Below are 19,224 nucleotides of genomic sequence, written 5' to 3'. Positions count from 1 at the left end.
ATGCTGTCCTAATATCGTACAGTTGGCTCCTCCCCTCTGCTCCGGAATCCAATGAATCCTCACAGAGCTGGTCATATGACCAATAGCTCACAGAGAAAGAGTGATGTCATAAGTGATGTCATAAACTCTGACTATAAAAGAGAAGCCTCCTCTGTCTCCCTGGCTGAGTGATCTCTGCTATATGTTCCCGCTCAACACTGCTGCTGCAGGAGATACCCTGAGTTATCACTATTACATCTTACGATAAAAAAAACCCATTTTCACTTCTGAAGGAAGAAGACCAGTCATGTGAGTTTAGCCAATTTATTGAAGACAAATAATTAGAGGTACATTGTGTGGTTGCACACGGAGAAAGTGGGTGACAAATTAACCACACTGAACAACAAAACATTCTTGTGGTTTATATTACTAAACGGCTACCTAAAAAATAAACAACTCTCAATAATATTCCAATGAACTGATTTCAACATGCCAATGAAACTCTAAGAAGAAAAAACAATTTTTTTTGTCCTTCCAATATATGTATAACAGTACTGGCAGTTTTGACTTAGCACCAGATATAAGAAATAACTTTTTAATGTGTAGGTCTTTTTCAATGCTCTGTGGAATCTGGTGGATTTTATTACTTTGGACTTATTGATTGATTTAAAGAGAAGAATTAATATAGGTTCCTCTCATCCCAACAGAAAAAAAGTGAAACCCGTCCAACAAATTCAGAGCAAAAACGACATGTGATGTGTGTGATGAGGTAATGATGAGATGGGCTCGCGCTCTACTTATCCAAATTAACCTGAGGTACACAAACATTACAAAGAAGCAGCAAGAATATGATAAGAATATAAAGATACAAATGAAACAATAAAAAGGGATAAAACATGCTAATCAAAAAGATCTGCAAACACGAGTACTTCCAGTCCCACACCAACTGTTCCGTTCCCTCCAGTACACACAACAGAAAAGCAGACTTGTTACATATACAAAATTCATAATATAGCAGCACACAAGTGACTTACAATAAGGCATCTTTGTGTAAGACTAGAAAAGAAATGCAAAATAGCAGCAAGAAAATGTGTATAATCTATTTTTACTCACTTTGGAATTAAGTCACAAATTATACACAAAACCTTTAAAAGCATATACATATTGTCTGTTTAAAGCAAGTTTTTCTTTTAGGAAAACAATTTGGCTTTTGCACAACAGAGCATGCATGAATACAATTTAGAAACTATTTCTGCTCTAAAATGCAATAATGATTTGATGTCAGGGAAATTATTTACAAACTTTCACACAATGTAACCCCCTCCTACCTGTGTCTTTAAAAGGAAAGGAGGCCCAAATTGGCAGTTTTAAAATTTCAGTTCTGAGAGCAGTTTACATAAAAGAGTTAAACATTGTGTACACAATTACTATTAAGGGAAAATTTTGGCTATGACTTAAAAAAAAAAAAAAAAAAGTTCAAGTAAACGCAATGAATCCAAAAAAAGAAAAAAAAAAAAAAGAAAAATGAAAAATAAAAAATAAAGTCTACAATTGACTTGTCTTTCCATAGTTACTATGCTATTATACTTCAACACAGATTATCCTACATCTACTCACCTGTCAGGGCGTAGATTTCAAGACAATGTGTTACCCCATGGGAATCCAGCCCCGAAAAAAAAAGAAAAAAAAAAAAAGAGGAAAAATCTAATAACTTAAAAGAAAAACCTAAATAAAATCAAAAATGACCCTAACAACCCACTGAATTCTCCTCAACCACTATCCCCTTACCAGGCTTAAGGAGTGTGTTTAAAAGTGCATCAATATTGTTTTAAGTCACCCTCTCTCCAAAAAGTTAAATGTTTTAATTTGATAACAGAAGAAACTGCGAGAGACACCCAAACTGATCCTGCAGATCTTGGAATTTTCCTCCTATGTGTCACTTAAGTATCATGCAGCCGCAGAATCTGTATATAGCTTAGTTAACTCCTCTGCTGTTTTGAACCCCCTCACCGCGCCCACTTTCCACATGCTTATCTTTTCCGAAAACCTCCCAAGAAACCCTTCAATCTTTATTCATCCATCTCAAACTGTTACGAACTTGACGATTATCCTCATTTTATTTTACAACATCACTGTTAACTGACTGAGGCTAAAACCTCCTCTAAACCAACTAGTGAACACTTCTATCATGCAAGACCAAAATCAGAACTATTAAATGTGGCCTTGCTAAATTCAAATACACGTGCACGCAGCTCAGTGAAGGAACTAATCCGTGGACTTCAAATACTTAATGACTGGCCTTGTCTGTTGTTTCAACCTTTCAGACATTAGCCACTGCTCCAGAACTTGACGCCCCTCTCCCTCATGTCCTTCCTCTGTGAGCAGGCCCAGCCCACTCCTGGCCAGCATTTCTCAGCATAAATAGTAAGCAGTGCTACAGATGCACACAGTATGATAGATAGAGAGAACAGCTAGCTACAGTAGTGCTCCTCTGGCTGGATATCAGCTTGGTTTAAATGGCATGTATTGTATTATCAGCATTTCAATCACTGGTATACGGATTTTCATTTGAGGAAAGTCCACACAAAACTGTTAATTGATAACTGTTTGCTAAAGATGATAAAGGAGTAACATAACTAAATGCTAGCTAAATATACATTATCTCTAATATTTATTTTGCGAGGTTTTATCAAAAGAAATACGTCTATTTCAAATAATTATTCTATTTTTTATTTTTATTTTTTTCAAGTATGAAAATATATTCAGGTTTCCATTCTGGGAAACCTAAGGCACTGTCAAGTTTTCAAGAGTTTACCTTTTTTGTTTTAAATAGCTTGTTTGGTTACATGTGGCCCGTACAAAACAGGTGAAAACACACCGAGCCAGGTACAAATGGGGCAAGGAAGAAAAAAGGAAAACCAGAAATTTCTTAATATCTAAAAGTTCATAGATCATCACACCATCACTAATGCAGTGATGTGACGTAGATTCTGCCAGCTCATGCCCCCTCCCTCTCTAGTTCATTGGTAGACAGGCACGAGTGGTGTGAGAGTCAGATGGGGATGGAGTTCACAAGTTGACATCACGTACATCTGTGGGGGTGCTGGACTGGTCCTGCTGCTCCCTGGCTTTGTTGCCTGCTCTGACCCCGGTCTCCTGACGGAACTGCTGGCCCTGCTGCAGGCTGGTGGCCAGCACACGCTCGATTTGCTCCTGGCACGCTCTCAAACAATCCTGGAACAAAAAGGGTTCAACATTGTTACACATGCACACCTCCATTAGACCGTGAGCGGCCAACCATTTACACAACAACTCTGTAAGATTTCAATTCTGTCTCACATGCATGTATCATTTTTTCCAAATTAACATTTTTGAGTCTCAAGCTGCCAGGAACTCAGACTATAACAAAAAAGAAACAAGAGCCGCAGAAAAAAATAACGCTAACCCCAAATATAATTATAGAGCAGATCAACATTGTAAAGTATGTTGATTCACTATTAATGCAGAAAAATACTGCAGAAAAATGTTTAAACAGTTAATCTGTCTCTACAATTTTTTTTATCCCAACTTGTTTTCATTCAATCACTGAAAATATGCATCATTCAAAGTTTTAAAGTATATTATAAAAGAATGTGATGGTCTATGGACATGATAGGGGTTTTATGTGACAGGCCAACATCAGCACTTACAGCTGGTTTTCCCAGCTGGTCTCAGTGTAATACACAAATATTGATATAAAACATGTTCACTCTATTCATAGATGAACACTTGTCTCTGCAGGGTTTAATTTGTACACCTGGATGCTGAAACTAGCGTGCAAAAATCTGTAATTTCTGGCACATCTGATGTCTGAGTTGCTTGGCAGCTTTGGTCACATGCATGGCATACCAGCAGGGAATTATATTTTTTACTGTAGGTGGTCCTGTCTGCATCATGACCAGAACAATGGGTCCCAGCACACTCCTATACCAACAACATGGAGCAGGGAGCTACAGGGTGGGCACAGGAGTCCTCTTTGACACGAGACCTGTGCATGTCTGAGGCTTGGAGGGTCCTTCAGCGGGACAGATAAGCAGATCTGAAACTATGGACTTTCTTTCTCTACCCACCCCCTCTCTTGGGGTTTACAGTATGGTCAGTCCCATACGGAGGCCTAGAGGAAATAGCTTTGACCTACTGCACCCTGACCCTCTGAGTTTTGGTGTAAAACAGAATATAGGACAGTGGGACCGGATGTTTTTGGACAAGTTCTCTTGTGAACGGGGGATCTTCTCTCCATCTCTGTCCCTTCTGCAGGTCTGTGCTGAAGATGTGGGAGGTCTGCCTCACTGGGCTGGCTGCAGGGATCTTAAAGAATGCACCACGGCTTGCAAAGAGGCCAGCATTCCTTTGAAATGTACGGATAATTGGAACCTGATGGGCTGCAGTCGGGGCGCCTGTTGTGACGGCTGGGTTGCGGGGCACACGTCGCTGTGGCAACGTAACCACAAGCTAAGAGGGAACCATGTTGTTCCTGCGGCTGTTTTGGATTTCTATGCTTCTGAGCAGGTCCTCTGGTGTCACAAGATACTGTGACAATTAAACACACACTGGATTAAGTTTTATACCTGACCCTGTATAAAGCACAAACTCAAAATATTTATTATTGCTCACTGATAAAAGGTTTATCATAATATGTAGCATTTGTTACATTTATATTAACATCTACGGCAGATCCTGTATCTGTACTCTATTTAACTTTTGAGGCTTTTTAATGTGCAGTTGAGGAATAACATATTTAGCTATTATATAATACATTTAAGTCTTTGGCAGCACCTTTATTCTCATGTTATCTATAGCTCACACACAGTTAAAACACTTTTCAAAATGCTCCATGCAGCACACTGATCAACTGTACCTAATTCCATTTTTATGACACTTATAGTTTAGGAATTAGAGTGTATATAGTGTCTTAAAATAGAAAATGGAGACCCATTAAATTAATAACATGGCACCTGGAGACACCTACAGTTTACAAACCCAATTCATTTCATTATTCTCAAATGTACATAAGCTCATTATGATGAAATGTGGGAGTTACAAATTTTACACAATCTTATACAATTATTTCCACTATATCTATAGTACATCACACCCATTTTATTAAAGTCAGTGAGAGTTTTTGTACTTTGGACCCAAAAGTGTCTGCCTGCAGGTAAGAGGACATTTTGGGTAACTTTCTGTGTCCACTTTGGCATTTACTGGAAAAGACACTCCTTTACTTCATTTACAAACATATTCCTCCACCAGGAGGGGCACACAGCTAAAGTGGGAGCCATGCAAAGAAATTGCATGTGTCCTACCACAAGAATGTGGGCTCTGAGTTTTAAGAAGACATTCCCTCTGCCGCTGCTCTTTATAGCAGCAGTCTGGCTCCCCAGACAAGAGCCAAAAGCTTGCTCTCCCTCTCTCTCCATGAAAAGTAAATAGCTTCAATCTGCCACAACTGAAGTCATTGCTGTTGTTTACTTAGAAACCTTTTATGCTGCTGTCGTGAGATTTTTCAACAATTACTATTAACGATGCATTGTAGTGTAGTACTATAATTATTGTGCAATAACTTCTGATGTGTACACATCTTCTTCACCATGATACTCACCACCTCTGTGTTGGTGATCTTGGCCAACAGGTCTGTCAGGTTGTCTCGACTCAGCCTCGGGTCAGTGTGGTCCAGATGTAGGCCACATACAGCAGCTCCCACGCTGCCTGCGGCAATCATGGAAGGAGGGTTCATGGCTAGGCGGTCATCTGGCAAGGAAAGAGGAAAGAATATTAATGTGCAATTACACAGATTTTTGCCAAAGTGACACAAGGGAATCTGTGGCACAAGGGGTGCAACCCTTAAATCCGCACAGAGGAAGTATGAGAGATGCATGAGAGGTTCAAAAGTGTGAATCATCCCCAACTCCACAGCTGAACCTGACTTTCCCACAGTCTGGATTTCAAACCTGTGTGGTTTCTTTCATAGAAACTACAGCCATGATTAGAAAAGCAGAGTAGGAAGCCTCCTACTCGCTGAGAAATGAGTTCCAGGAATGACTCCCTGCAGTCCATATCCAAGTCTATGAGACTTAAGCAAGAACAGGCTACTGGATGGAAGAGGCAGACTTGAAGAGAAAAAGGAGCATCAACATGAGTATTGATCTGAAGCTTCTTTCATCAGCTCACGATTTGAGCCCCAGTTATTTTCATTTTCTCTCTCTACCTTATCTGACCACTAGGTGTCCTCGTCAATGCCCCTTTCCATCCACTGAGCTTCTCCTCTTGGGCACAGAAACAAAAGGCAACCTGATCAATCCTGTTGGTATGGATGCTCTCATGTTTCATGACCTCACTATGTCTAACAGTAAATTGTTAGTCTGTAGGATAATGTGAGTCTGTAAATTTGAAATCAATTCAAAATCATTTCAGAATGACAAACAAATGTGTATATGGAGATGTATAGACTGAGGCTAAGTGAAAGATGCTTTTGTGGTTGGGTTGCATTGTGGGTAATGTACTACCTAAAAAAGAAGAATCTGTGGAAAAACTAAGATGATGTCTGGTTCTGCTGCTTCAATTTTGATTTAGGTTTACTTTATTCCATCAATCATGAGTCTAAAAATGTTAAGCTCTTAATAACTTTCCCACCACTAAAAAAGGGCTTTTAAAAAGTTTTAGTTATTCGCATTTGCTTCAAAACTGACACGAGAAGCAATTTTTTAGCAGTGGGTCAACCACATTTTGCACTAAACTGTTTTGTGTTTTATACTTAAAAAGGGAAAAACTTAGACCAACTTTTGACTTCTCCTAACGCAGCCAGTTAGGAGCTACTTTTAGCATCAACATTTTCTGTAAAAACAGCCCCTAGCGATATTTCCACAATTACAACACAGACTTTTTCCGGTCTCACTGCATGTAAATAATGACCACTGATCTCAAAAGGCAGGGAATTGGCATCAGTTGTTAAATGTTGCACAAGACAACCCCAACGCATAGACGCAGCCCACTACAGACCAGTCCTGGTGGCCTGATAGCTTTGATTAAACCCTGGAGAGCGGCATGCTTCACTACGCCCATCTTCTACTCCAGGGACCAGCTGTCCATAGGAGGAGCTCCTCCATCAGAAGAATAACATCTCAACTCCATATAAAACTCCAAACATTTACATTACTGCAGAACCACAGCAGGCCTCCTTTTTTCCACTGTGGCTGCTTTGTGCTTGGATATAACTAGCTGCTTATGAATAGCAGGCAACCACTGAAACACACCCAAATATATATAAAAAAACATGTGACACTAAAATTGTGCTAAACAGAGAATAAAGCTCATTGAAGGATGCCTATGGTTCCAATAACTAGCCCAGTAAACAAGCACTTATTGGCCAGATCTGACTTCACTGGCATTTGTGAGGAATTTCGTTGCACTAAAGTGACCTCCTTCGTTTTATTTCTTTCATTGAATTAGCAGAATGGAAGCAGCAGATGAAAGGCAGCCTTGTGACAGAAGAGTGCTGTATATTATTTGTATTAGGTGATCCTGCAGTCGTGTTTCTGTCCAGGATATGAAAATATTAGAGGGATTCCTGGTATAGACAAAGGAATGCCAGGAAAATGTACCTAGGAAGGGGCCTACAGGCTACATCTGAGTTTGCGATTCTCAAGAGCCTCCAGAGTTTATTCTGGACATGAGGCCAGGATGGGAGCAGGAAGGAAGATCATTGGATCACTGCCCTGACTTTTTAAACCTGGAAGCTTCTCTGTCAACAAACAATACAGGCAGAGCGACACAGAATTTCAGCTGCACCCGAGCCATGCATCAAAGTGTGTGCATGTTTGCTGGAATAAACCTTACAGAATAATGCAATCTCTGCCATTACCATGTACATGGCTAATCTAAACACAGCACTGATAGGATATTTCTGAAGCACTTTGCAGAGAAACATGGAAATGACCACCTTGAGCAGCTTTTTGCAGCTGGTCCATTGTTGAGAAAACCCCTACTACACGGCTGTGGAGGGACAAGAAAGTGGATAAGGCAGCCAGAGGAGTGTGCTTAGAGAAGAAAGAGGTCACAGATGACTCATGATGGGAGAATGTTTGTGTGTGTGGGAATATTCTGGTGAATGTGGGAACAACAAGGCAGAAAAGTGAATGCGCAAGAGAGCAAACAAATGAAATGATATTCAGCTGTGTTACCTGTGGCACAGAGGGCGGTGAATGTCAGCGAGTGCTTGCGGACCATCTGCAGTTTGTCTTTGGGAATGGGCAGTCTGTGCAAAATGTGATCTATAAAATCATTGGGAATGACCGAGGCCATGTTCCACTTCAATTTTCCCAGCACCACCAGCTCCCAGTCCTAGAAGACACAGAAAAAGATCTTTGGTGACATCCCTTCAGTCAGAGGGTTAAATGGCATAATGCCATGCTCCCATTGACCGAGAAGCTGTCTGTCCCTTTCCCCAGAGGAAACGGCTCGGCAAGAGGAAAAACATTTTTTCACTTTATCTATCCGCGCTGTATCTTATTATCTGCGTGCCATTCTCATTCCTCGCATCCTTTGTGTTCGTATCGCCAGCATGTGACAAGCTTTGCCCTGCTTAGAGGCCCTGCCAACGAGACAGCTATCCCCTTCCTTCCTGTCACAAGCCTCAAACAGCTAGCATGATTTTGCACTGCACAAGCCACAGGACAAAGCTGACTCTTTATGCTGTCACTTTTTGCTCAAGCAAAAAAAGCTGCACCCATTTAATGATTTAATTTCCTGTATGTTGAGTCAGTTTTTACAACCAATCACTTAACTATTGTTTTAATCATCTCCATTTTGGCTTTCAGTATTTTCATTGTGCGTGATCCCAAGGACACAGTCAATAAAAATCAAATCAGGATTTTAGTATATTAAATGCACAGTTCTGTATCTATAAATGTGTTTGCAAATGTGTCTAGAAATCTAATTTTTTAAAATGCATGCTAGCATGTGAGGTTGTAAAATCCACAGTCCACGTAGATATTTTCACATAAAATTGAAAAAAACATTACAATAACTTTTATTCCAATTTGAATGATAACCACTGACTTATGGACTGCTGCCCCAGTTTCCAAATTCAGCAGTAACAATGACATGAGGGTTTTAAAAACTGTTACCCAATCCAAAATATCAGAGCATTAAGATTTAACTTTTGCTCTTTCATCTTGGCCCCAAATGAAATAATTGCAAAAAGTGCTAGAAAGTGGTCCTTCCCAATCACGGTATCTTTTGTCATCGTATCAACATGGAACGACTGTAGGAAGCTCTGCTCATTTATACAGAAGCATTTTAATAGATTCTCCATAGTATGTCAACTGGAAGATCAAGGAGCTGAACTGGGAGACTGAGCTACGTTGTGACAGATTAATTCAAAGAACTTCGATGAATAATTTGCTGATCATTTCAATTTCTCACTTCCTCGACAGAGATGTGTCACCTTAAATACGAATGTAGCAAACCCCAAAACCACTGCACCTTCCGGGACAAAACTGTTCCTTGTCACAAAACACTTTCTGATTATCTGAAATATCAGGCATCATTAACACAGTCAGATCACAATCTAACATGCTTGCATTAACTTATTTATGAGGAGTTGGTGAATGTGAGATGGGTGGGGTGGAGGTTTGTTGTCGGTGCGCTCACTTCCTGGACAGCCCCGGCCCCGACAACCACCCCTCCACCCTGTGAAACTTTTCACTTCCAGCTAAAGCAGCAGCAGCAGCAGCAGAGTGTTCATTACAAGAAAGAATGGCAACATCTTTCCCTGGCGCTCCTTGCATCCTCTGAGCATCCTGTGAGGATATCCAGGAATCTGGAGACTTAAAATAATATGGAGCATCAACTAGGACGAATGTCATTTCCCTTAACAGCTGCAGGCGAAGCACAAGGATGTATAGAGAGCATGTGGATCTGTTTTGTTGAAATAAGACGCAGGTGTATGTCTGGAATGACTTTATCTAGTGAGTGACAGTCAGAAATGACTTAACCACAATTAATGTTGTATTAAAATAGAAATCCCGTTCTGAGTGTGAATGCTGATCATAAACCTAACTCTACAACTGGGAGGATTTGCTGCTTGTCAGACAACCAGAGCAAGCTTCTATGTGGATATCAAGTGGAGATTATAACATGCCGCATTCAAAAATGAATGAAAACTGTTGTGAATAAAAATAATCACTGAAAACAAAAGTATGTTTCAGCTGCCTCAATGATTGTCGGTTGATACTTTAGACATCGCTCACATAGAGTTAATTTTGACAGTCTTTCCTCTATAATTCCTTCAATATCTATTGGAAAAATAAATTAAGTCCATGTAATTTAAGATAAATCCAAAACCTATACTGCATAACTGGCACTAGATGGCAACACTTGCTTCTTCAGTCCACATGGATCCAAAGAAAGGATGTGGCTGTATTGTGCATAGCCTCACTTATACGAAAAATGGGATGCTTCCTGTGAAACAAATTAAACTAACAGCATTATAAAGTCCTCCGTAAATGTGACACATCATTTTTATGCACCCACGAAGAAAAGAATGAATGGGGCTTTTGAAAGTCCAGTGTCTTACCAGCAGTTCTCGTGTTGTGATGGAGTTGTCTGTGTACATGCAAAGTTTTTCTGCCGAGAGTGGCCGACTGTCCTTTAACTTGGAGGACAGGAACATGCACACAGATCCCAGAAGCTGCAAATAACTTTTTGTCGTGGACATCATTGCTAAAAATCTGTCCAAATAATTAATGGCTAAAGGGAAGACATCTTCATTACACTTCTCCTCTTCACACACCTAGAAAGAGACAAAAAAAAATTATTTAAAAGATAACCTAAATATTTTGTTGTATTAAAAACAGGACAAATCTGAACGAAAAGTAGATTATTTATAGATACTATAAAGCAGAAGAGCAGTTGAGCATGGGGTTGCTTCTGGTTAAAGAACTAACATTTCCATGCTGGAGTTCTTTTTAGTTTAAATGTTATAATCGCTAATTTTAACTAATCTTTAGATAATAATGACCTGCAAAGCCAGGATAAGGCAGAAACAAATTTAATAGGAAGTCGTTCAGCAACCCCCTCCACCCCCGCCTCCTCTTCCTTGTTGAGGCTTGTCGTTCTTTTAAAAAAAAATATTTAAAAAACAAAATAAACCATCTGGGAGTTTTATAAACTTTGCACCACGTCGACACTTTGAGATAAAATCGTTTCCGACGGCCACAAACTCGAAGCGACGCCGTTTTTCATCTTTAAAAATGAAAGTGTGGCTTTTTCCTTTCTCTTGCACTCACGTTGCCTGCCTTGCCTTCAGGTTGACTCGCTTTTAAAAAATTAACAATAATTACAATGAAGGAAAAATGTCGGATTTTCGACCATGTTAATTAAGACCATCTACCCCCCTGTGAACTGAGCAGGCTAATTAGCCAAAAGTACCAAGTTTGTAGCTGTTAACCAAAGTAAATATCAAGCTAGGCTATTTCTTAGAAGCCTAAGTTTCTTCGTGGAGGAATTTCCGACTCTCCCACGCCTTTACTGAGTTATTATCATCCAATAGATGGTTTAATATCTATGACAACTCCCTGTGAACTTAAATATGCCATTTATGAGCTGAAATTAGCGAAAAGCTGCTTGTAAACATGCAAGAAAAAAAAAAAAAAAAGGAGTCATTAGCCAAAGCACCAATGCATGAAATGCCCACAAACCTCGTACATCCAAACTGCAATCATTCGTCTCATATAAGGCTGAATATCCTTCTGGACTCTCTGGAAGTACGAACATTGAGGTACATATCTGTCCTCAATGGTTAATAAACTTTGCAACACTCTTTCATCCAAAAAGATGTTTGGGTCAAGCTGAGCTTTCACGGTAAAGTCCGGCTCCAGGCAATAAAGCTCCATGACTCGTCCCCCTCCCCCCCCCCACTTGTTTTTTGTTGTTGTTTTTTTTTTTACTAAATAATAATAAAAAATAATAAATAATGTCACAATATCATCTGCAGCGGACAGGAGGAGGAGGAGGAGGAGGAGGAGGAGGAGGAGGAGAAGTGCCCAGGACGAAGCATGAAGCTGAGCAGAGTGTGCTGGGTTTGCTCCAGTCCGCCTGCCGCTCGCTTCACCGCTTCTTCTTCTTCTTCTTCTTCTGCTTCTTCTTCTTCTTCTTCTTCTCCTCCTCTTCTTCTGCTGCTGCTGCTGCTGCTGCTGCTGCTCCGACCGGCCACACCGAGGAACAGGACATCCGGTCCGCCCTCCAAAATAAAAGCCACATTGTGGCATTAAAAACCTCTCCCTTCAAATGTCTGCTTGGCTCTCTGCCTTGTTTTGCCTCCATTTAACGTCTGCAAAATCAGACACGCCGACCATGACGTAGGTTTCATCTGCTCCCCAACTGGTTGTTGACTGCAACCCACTTATTTATTTATTTTTTTATGGCGCTTTTAGATCACTGTGTGTGTGCACGAATGAAATATAGGCTTAGAAAAAACAATGGGCATAGTAATTATATTGTTTTTAGAGCTTTTTTGGGGACTGCTAATTCCATGAATTGAGGAATCCAGAAAGAAACTGTACATGGGGCAATTAAATTACAAGGCAAGCAACAACCATGTGGTCCGATTCTGTCTCCAGTGGTATGTTGGTGTCAGCATACTGTATGTACTGTACACTTGAGGATATGTACTGAATATAGGAATAAAAAGAAACCATTTACCTTAAGAGCATCCAACAGAGTAGCATAATGTGTCAAAGTTATACTGAAATTGACAAAAATTATTTAGTATGTGCCTGTGTAGTAGAGAATATTTTGGGAATTTCAAAAGATAGATAATATAAGGTTTACAAGTACGGTATCACAAAAGTATTAATTATGATATTCATTCTTTTTTAAGTAATAAATACAACATGTATGTCGTGCAGAGACATTAGAGTAATCATTATCATCACAATAAGCCATCATTGTTGACGCTGAATATTTGTGTTAATATTTGTGTTTGACACTTAGGAAGTGACAGAACCTCTGATAAATAGTCTGCTTCAGAAAGGTTACCAGGCTGTGGCTAACCTTGAACAAATATTAGAAGCAGTTATAACAGGAAATAATACAGTGCTTGCAAATGTACAGTTTCCTGACCTTTAGGTATCTCCCACTAGCTTACAGGTTAGCCTCTGCCTCCAGATTATCTATTTTATCCTTGTAGATAGTTTGATTTTGTTGTATTTTTAATAGACTGTGGTCTAGCTTCCTTCTCAGCGTTATGGGTCTTCACCTGTTTTAGCCTATTATCTAAATAATTGAGCAATTACCTGTTAACTGTCGAAGACATACTCTGGTTAATAGCTGTAGATTGGCTTGCAAATAAAAAGTTACACTTTCAGAGTGTCAGCTGCAGTTCTGTTAGGTTTGCATTCCTCGTGCACTACCATGAGGTTGAGATTTTTTATATGTCATCTCTTGGTTGAATTCGAATGACTTTTCATTTAGCACATTCATAAATAAAACTTTTAATTTGTCCAATACTTTGGATATAACCTGCTAAATTTTAGAAATTCAAATCAGCCTGTTTGCCTGTGTGTTTAGTGCTCATCAGCAAATGTTAGCATGTTCACACATTCGACCAAGATGGTCATGGTTTGTACTAAAATGCAACAGAGGTATTTGCAGTTGGGTTTTTTGTTGTTGTTGTTGTTCATTATCTAATCATGTGTAATGGCCTTTGCCTTAAGTCAGTGTCCCTCTGAAACAACTAGTGGTTTTAATCAGGCCATAGTCCTGCCACATGAGCTGGAATCCAGGGGACACAGTGTGATGTTGCAGACATCCTTATGACGAAGGGTGTGGACGGCATGTTGATCCCTTTCCAGGGAAAAAATTTTCCATAAAGGAAGTCCTTTGGCATGGTGGCATGCCAAAACATGAAAGGAGTATGAGGATGGACATGCAAATCTACAGAGAGCACTTGAAAAAAATGTTATTTTACCTGTCTAAGACAAGATTTCTTTAAAAAGGTAGGATTATAATACAAAGGAAGGTTGCAAAGTTGTCAACTCACAATCAGTTCTGATGTGTGAAGGCAATTTCAGTTCCATGTTGCTCTCTGTGCAGCCAAATTTTTCATCAAAGACATAAAAACATACACAAAAGCTAACAGAAGCTGAACTGAGCCTTTTCTCAATGGAACAGCTTCACAAACTTCCTCCTTTTCACAGTCACCACCACAGAGCTAAGTGAGATATGAAGTTTCACTGAGAAAAATAAAAGAGCACTGTGGAGCTATTATGAGAGCAGACTGTGAAGTGAGAGTGGGAACTGTCTCTTAGGGAATGTCAAGGTTAGCAAGATTAGTTCTACTTCAAAGGAGGGGGTGTATGTTTGAGAAGATTCATCTTAGAATTGAGATTTCATGTCAGAGGGTTATCCCCTTTGTCTGTGCATGAAGAGGCTGACAAATCCCTGGGTCAGTGTTTTTGTCTGAAGGGGGTCTCTCTGCAAGAGGCCAGAGAAGCCTACCATACCACACATTCAAAGCACTGACACTTGAGGGAAACAGAGGTGTTGGCCAGATAAAGCAGCCTTACCCTGTTGCTGCTGTTTGTGCATGTGTCCTATGATAACACATGTCAGCCGCTATCACACACTCCGGGCTCCACAGAGGTAACAGAGAGCGGCCAAAGCCCTGGGAAAACGTGGAGGAGCGTGAAATCACCTTGATCCAAAGATTCCTGCTGCATACCAGTCCACTGAACCCCTCAGAGCACAGGGGCCCGGAGATGGGCAGCCTGCCACAGATCAAGCAAAAGAGACAAAGAAAGAGAAAGAGGGAAGAGGTGGAGGGTGATAGTCAAGATCTTTAATCCAAGAGATTGTTTTAAAAGCTTAACATCATCTTATGTATTTCCTGTGCAAGATCAAGTAAGTCGCTCCATGAGGGAGGCCTCTCTGGGATATAAACACAGGATTTACTTTAACATGCCGCTTTCAGGGCCAAGCTTGATTACAGGTTGCCCATGTGCTCTGAGTCAAGCTGGCTGTTTGGGTTTACTGACAGTAGAGAAGAGGATGCTATGGCTGGAATGCTGTGGTGTGAACAGCGGTGAAAACTCCTCCCAGTGCTGAGTGATAGCTGGTGTAGCTCAACCAGAAGAGGAGATAAAGTAACTTCTGTCTGTCACATGGTTGCATATGCTTTCAAATCAATTGATTACACCCCGCTGGAAGTGGACTAAACATCCGTTCCCAAACATGAAAAGTAGGCAATATAAATGTTCATGGTAGTTTCTGCTCTTTCACATGCTATTCTGGTCATGCTATCAGCAGCGTGGAGCTCGCCTCTATCACGAGTGTCACACACATCAAAGCTGTGCTGTCACTGCCACTCTCTGCATGGTGGCGGAGGGGAAAACTGGGAAAGAAGGTGCTTTCCAGGAGAAGTTCAGCAAATCATGTGCAGCATCGGAGAAATAACTGTTTGTAGCAGCACTGCTCCCAACAGCTGCTGTGGCTTTCTAACCCTAACCCAGCATCTCATAATTATATTTTTTTTGATGTGTAAATCCCACTTCTCTAGCACTTAAACAACTCCCACAGTTCCTTAGGATGTGACTGGATGCCCTGTGGTGCACCCAGCTAATTTGCACTCAACTATGCAGCAAGATTGGAAAACAAATGGAGCGTCGTCAAATCAGCACAGGAAAAAGAGGGTGTTCCCCACACCGTGTCTGAGGAATGTTTTGGCTAAACTGAAAGCCATCATTCAAACTCAAATGCCAACATTAAGAAGACAATGACGGGACAGACAGCAACATCCGGGCCTGGTCTTTAGTTTTCTTGACGATGAACACAAGAGGGTTTCTTTTCTACAGTTTGGGCCTCGGTCACTGCTGAATCTCCCCCCTCCTCCATTACTCTGTATACAAGTCTGACGTCCGGCAGCTTGCATCCCTCACTCCTACAAGAGGCTCTGAGAACATTGCCCTATTCTCCACCATGCACTCAGGAGTAACGACAGACAGAGGAGGGGAGAGGAAGAGGGTACTCTTTAAACAAAAGGGGTTCTATAAGGTGCAAGAGCAAGGGGTTTCGATTTGTCCGCAAAGTACAGCTTTAGAGAATCCTTGAAAGGGATAGTTCGACATTTTATTTTTTTCAGGGGAAAGTTTGATGTGAATATATAAACTGGGGATTTTTGGTGTGTTTTTTGGGGGGTGTTGGGGGATGTTTTTTTTTTTTGTTTGTTTTTTAGTAGATAGAGGAATAATAGGGGAAAAAAATCCAACTAAAGAATACATTTTTGGAAACGAGCACATCTCTAAATTTACAAATTAACACATTACATTGTGTTTGTTCAATCTGTACAAAAATGTAAGTTTAAAAATGACAGTCTTTACACTATTGTGATCTGTACAAACGACGAAGAGTGCCACTTTACTGTTTTGCAAATAAATGGCATTCCAGAACATTTCCTTGTAATTGCTGGGAAATGCCCCAGTGCAGACGGATCCTGTTAAAAGCAATTTTACATTCAGGTTTTTGTGTTAAGAAAACAGGGTTATAACATGTTAATGAGCTTGTGTGCTTCAGAAGTGCTAATTAGATTTTGTGACCGTCAGACAAAGGTAGGTTAGCTCCCCTTGTTTCCGCCCTCATTCTTGGCCAAGGTAACGGACAGATCCAAGAGTGGTGTCATTCTTTGTAGGCAGAGAGCCAATAAGCCTATTTACCGAAACACAGGAAATCCATTCCATGTCTGTTTTATTGTAAATGGATCCAAGTCTTCATTAAAACTGTAAAAGAGCAATAATTTTTCTTAGTGTGGGGGCTGGGGTGGGACACTCCAAATGGGACACACAAATGGGAAGCCTAGATTAAGTCATAAGTGGCAAGCGACATTGGTTGGATTTTAAGTGGGTGAGGTCACATCCTCTCATTTCACAGTGAACAAACTTATGGTCAAGAAGGAATCGCTTAGATATGGGATGATATGAGATGAGACATGCATTCAAAGCTGATGTTCACAGCACAAGACGCCAGTCTGCATCAGCAAAAGCCAGAATGATGTTCTTCATGTGAGCATACAGCGAGATTTCTGACTGTTATATAACTCTGCAGTGGGGGCCCCGTGGTTCTGTTCCAGCAGTCGACTCCAAAGTTCCCCCAGTTTTCCTGCTCGCTCCCTTCACCCCACACAGATGTCTCAGGGCGGCATAGAAGACAAGCAGTGAGGCGGGGGGAGGGGGAGGTGGGGGGCTGACTGGTCTGCGGCCAAGAGGCAGCGGCTGCCTGTCACAAGTGAACAAGTGTGTGTGGTCAGAGATTAGGGAAGGAAGGACACAAACAAAAATTCCAGTGGAGGAGCTCCTGTGGCAGCTGTGGTTTTCTGAGTGCGAAGGATGCTTGACAACTGGAGCTGCGCGATTGGCCCTGCAGAGACAAGTGGGCGTGTCCTTGCAGTGGCTGGCTTCCTCTGTGTGATCTTAAATGAGAAGAGTGGCAATTCATCAGGGACAGGATGTCCAATAGGCAGACAGATCCCAGCGGTAGATGCAGGGCCTTGCAGCTGGCCACTCAATGACCTTGGATCAAACAAAAGTTAGTCTTTCTCTGTGTCCTTCTCTCAAACACTCTCTGTGCCCACTGAAAAAAAAATGGGGCATTAATCAGCAGCAGAAAACTGAACCGTTTCCAGTAAGTCATTTTGTGTGAGTTTATTTTAAACCAACGGGCCTCACTGTTCCACAAATAACATTGCTTTCTTCATCCATTCACTTCCCTGCAACATTTCCACTCCTGCACACTTGCATTTCCCTCCTGAGAGAGAGGAGGAAATGGGGGGGGGGGGGGGGGGGTGGTTGCAGTGTGAAAGAAAGCTCTTTGAAAGTGGCTCTAGTTAGGCGATATGCTCCTTATAAATGGCGAGCGGGGAGGCTTTCAGAGTCGGCCTGCTGTGGACTGTCTGGGAGCTGCCTGGTGTTTTCCTGTGAGTGATGCATGCTAACTCTTCAGCATAAAGAGGCCTCTGTAAGGCTGAGTCAGCTCCAGCCTGAATTCACCTCATCAGTCTCGTTTGATTAAATTCAGAACGGACAATCTTCCCCGGCCCCCTGAAAAAATGTGTCATACATGCAAACAGAAGGATGGAAATCAACCTGTTATCAGTATGAGAGCTGGAGCCGACCACAACAATGGGCCTGGTGTACTGCAGCGAGAGAAACAGGCTGTGAACTGTGGCCAGACCAAAAACATGAATGTACATTGATAAGTGCTGTCAGTTTAATATATCTACACCACCAGTCAAAAGTTTGGACACACAGGGCAGTGCATCCAAACTTTCGACTGGTGAAAGTGGGAGTGGGAAATATTGTTTCTATGAGGTAACTCTTGTTGTAATAGCTTTGTCCTAAAATTTAAACCACTCTAGTAGTCCTGGCATTGCAAAACAGTTACGCACAGAAGACAATAGGAGAGTGTGTGAACGTAGGAGGAAAAGCTTATATCGTACAATACAGTCCAGAAACGCAGACTTCACTTTAACCACAAGGCAATTGTCTGGTGCGGCATCGCTGGCCTGCATGGGGCTTACCACTGCAGCTGGCAAAGCAAAGATATAAAGTGATGGTAAATTCTAACATTTTCCTTGCATATTGTGCAACTCTGCATTCAATGGAGCCCAAGGATAAAAAAACAAAAAACAAACAAAAAAAAAATACAACACAAACAGAGACATACTCGGCCTATCTGCAGGAAATGCCATGATATGAATTTGCATGGTGATGGCGGTGTCAAGGGTGGGTGACAACATCCCTCTCCTCCCGTCCCTTGACATGCAGCCTGGCTTTGATCCCGTCATGGGTGGGAAGGGGTCCACAGCGGCTGTCCAGCGGAGCAGAGGGGCAAACTGCCTGGCGGCCCCCAGACCATTGACTCGAATCTGTATGGACCAGGGCGTTCCTGTCTCTAACCATGCCAAGGGATTTCACATTCCAAGCAACATTACTGAAATAATCTCATCTCTCACTCAAGTGCAAGAATATAAAAAAAAAAAAAAAAAAAAAAAAACAGACACAGCAATTCCTGTGTCCTATCTACTCTATATACAAAGATCAGCTCTGTTTTCCTACGAATTTCACAGTTAAAGAAGTAGTTTAGCATTTTCTGAAGTACGCTCATACAGATGAAGATATTGATTCCACTCTCATGTCTGAGAGTATGATGCTGCAGCAA

General features: G+C 41.2%; 1 protein-coding gene across 2 annotated transcripts; it reads right to left on the bottom strand.

The window, feature by feature from the left end:
- Positions 1 to 289: 289 nt before the first annotated feature.
- ccnd2b (cyclin D2, b) lies at positions 290 to 12,221 on the bottom strand. 2 transcript variants are annotated; one of them, XM_029495433.1, is made up of 5 exons: positions 11,715 to 12,221; positions 10,592 to 10,807; positions 8,196 to 8,355; positions 5,618 to 5,766; positions 290 to 3,213 (listed from the first exon to the last, which is right to left on the bottom strand). In XM_029495433.1, exons 1-5 carry the CDS (start codon positions 11,907 to 11,909, stop codon positions 3,049 to 3,051), a joined length of 885 nt encoding a protein of 294 aa, XP_029351293.1. In that variant the 5' UTR covers positions 11,910 to 12,221; the 3' UTR covers positions 290 to 3,048. The 2 variants fall into 2 exon arrangements, with proteins under 2 accessions (XP_029351293.1, XP_029351292.1); XM_029495432.1 differs by having other exon boundaries at positions 11,730 to 12,029.
- Positions 12,222 to 19,224: the final 7,003 nt, after the last annotated feature.

Source organism: Echeneis naucrates, chromosome 23 (genome assembly GCF_900963305.1).
Source record: "Echeneis naucrates chromosome 23, fEcheNa1.1, whole genome shotgun sequence".
NCBI classification, from domain to species: domain Eukaryota; kingdom Metazoa; phylum Chordata; class Actinopteri; order Carangiformes; family Echeneidae; genus Echeneis; species Echeneis naucrates.
The sequence above is the reverse complement of the archived record's forward strand: the minus strand, read 5'-3'. Positions and strand labels throughout refer to the sequence as shown.

Excerpts from the sequence above, each read along its gene's own strand:
- ccnd2b (XM_029495433.1), bottom strand. The coding sequence starts at position 11,909 with ATGGAGCTTTATTGCCTGGAGCCGGACTTTACCGTGAAAGCTCAGCTT. Across the intron at positions 5,767-8,195 it reads CACCGCCCTCTGTGCCACAG|ATGACCGCCTAGCCATGAAC; the intron begins GTAACACAGCTG and ends TTTCCTTGCCAG. Across the intron at positions 3,214-5,617 it reads AGATCACCAACACAGAGGTG|GATTGTTTGAGAGCGTGCCA; the intron begins GTGAGTATCATG and ends TTTTTGTTCCAG.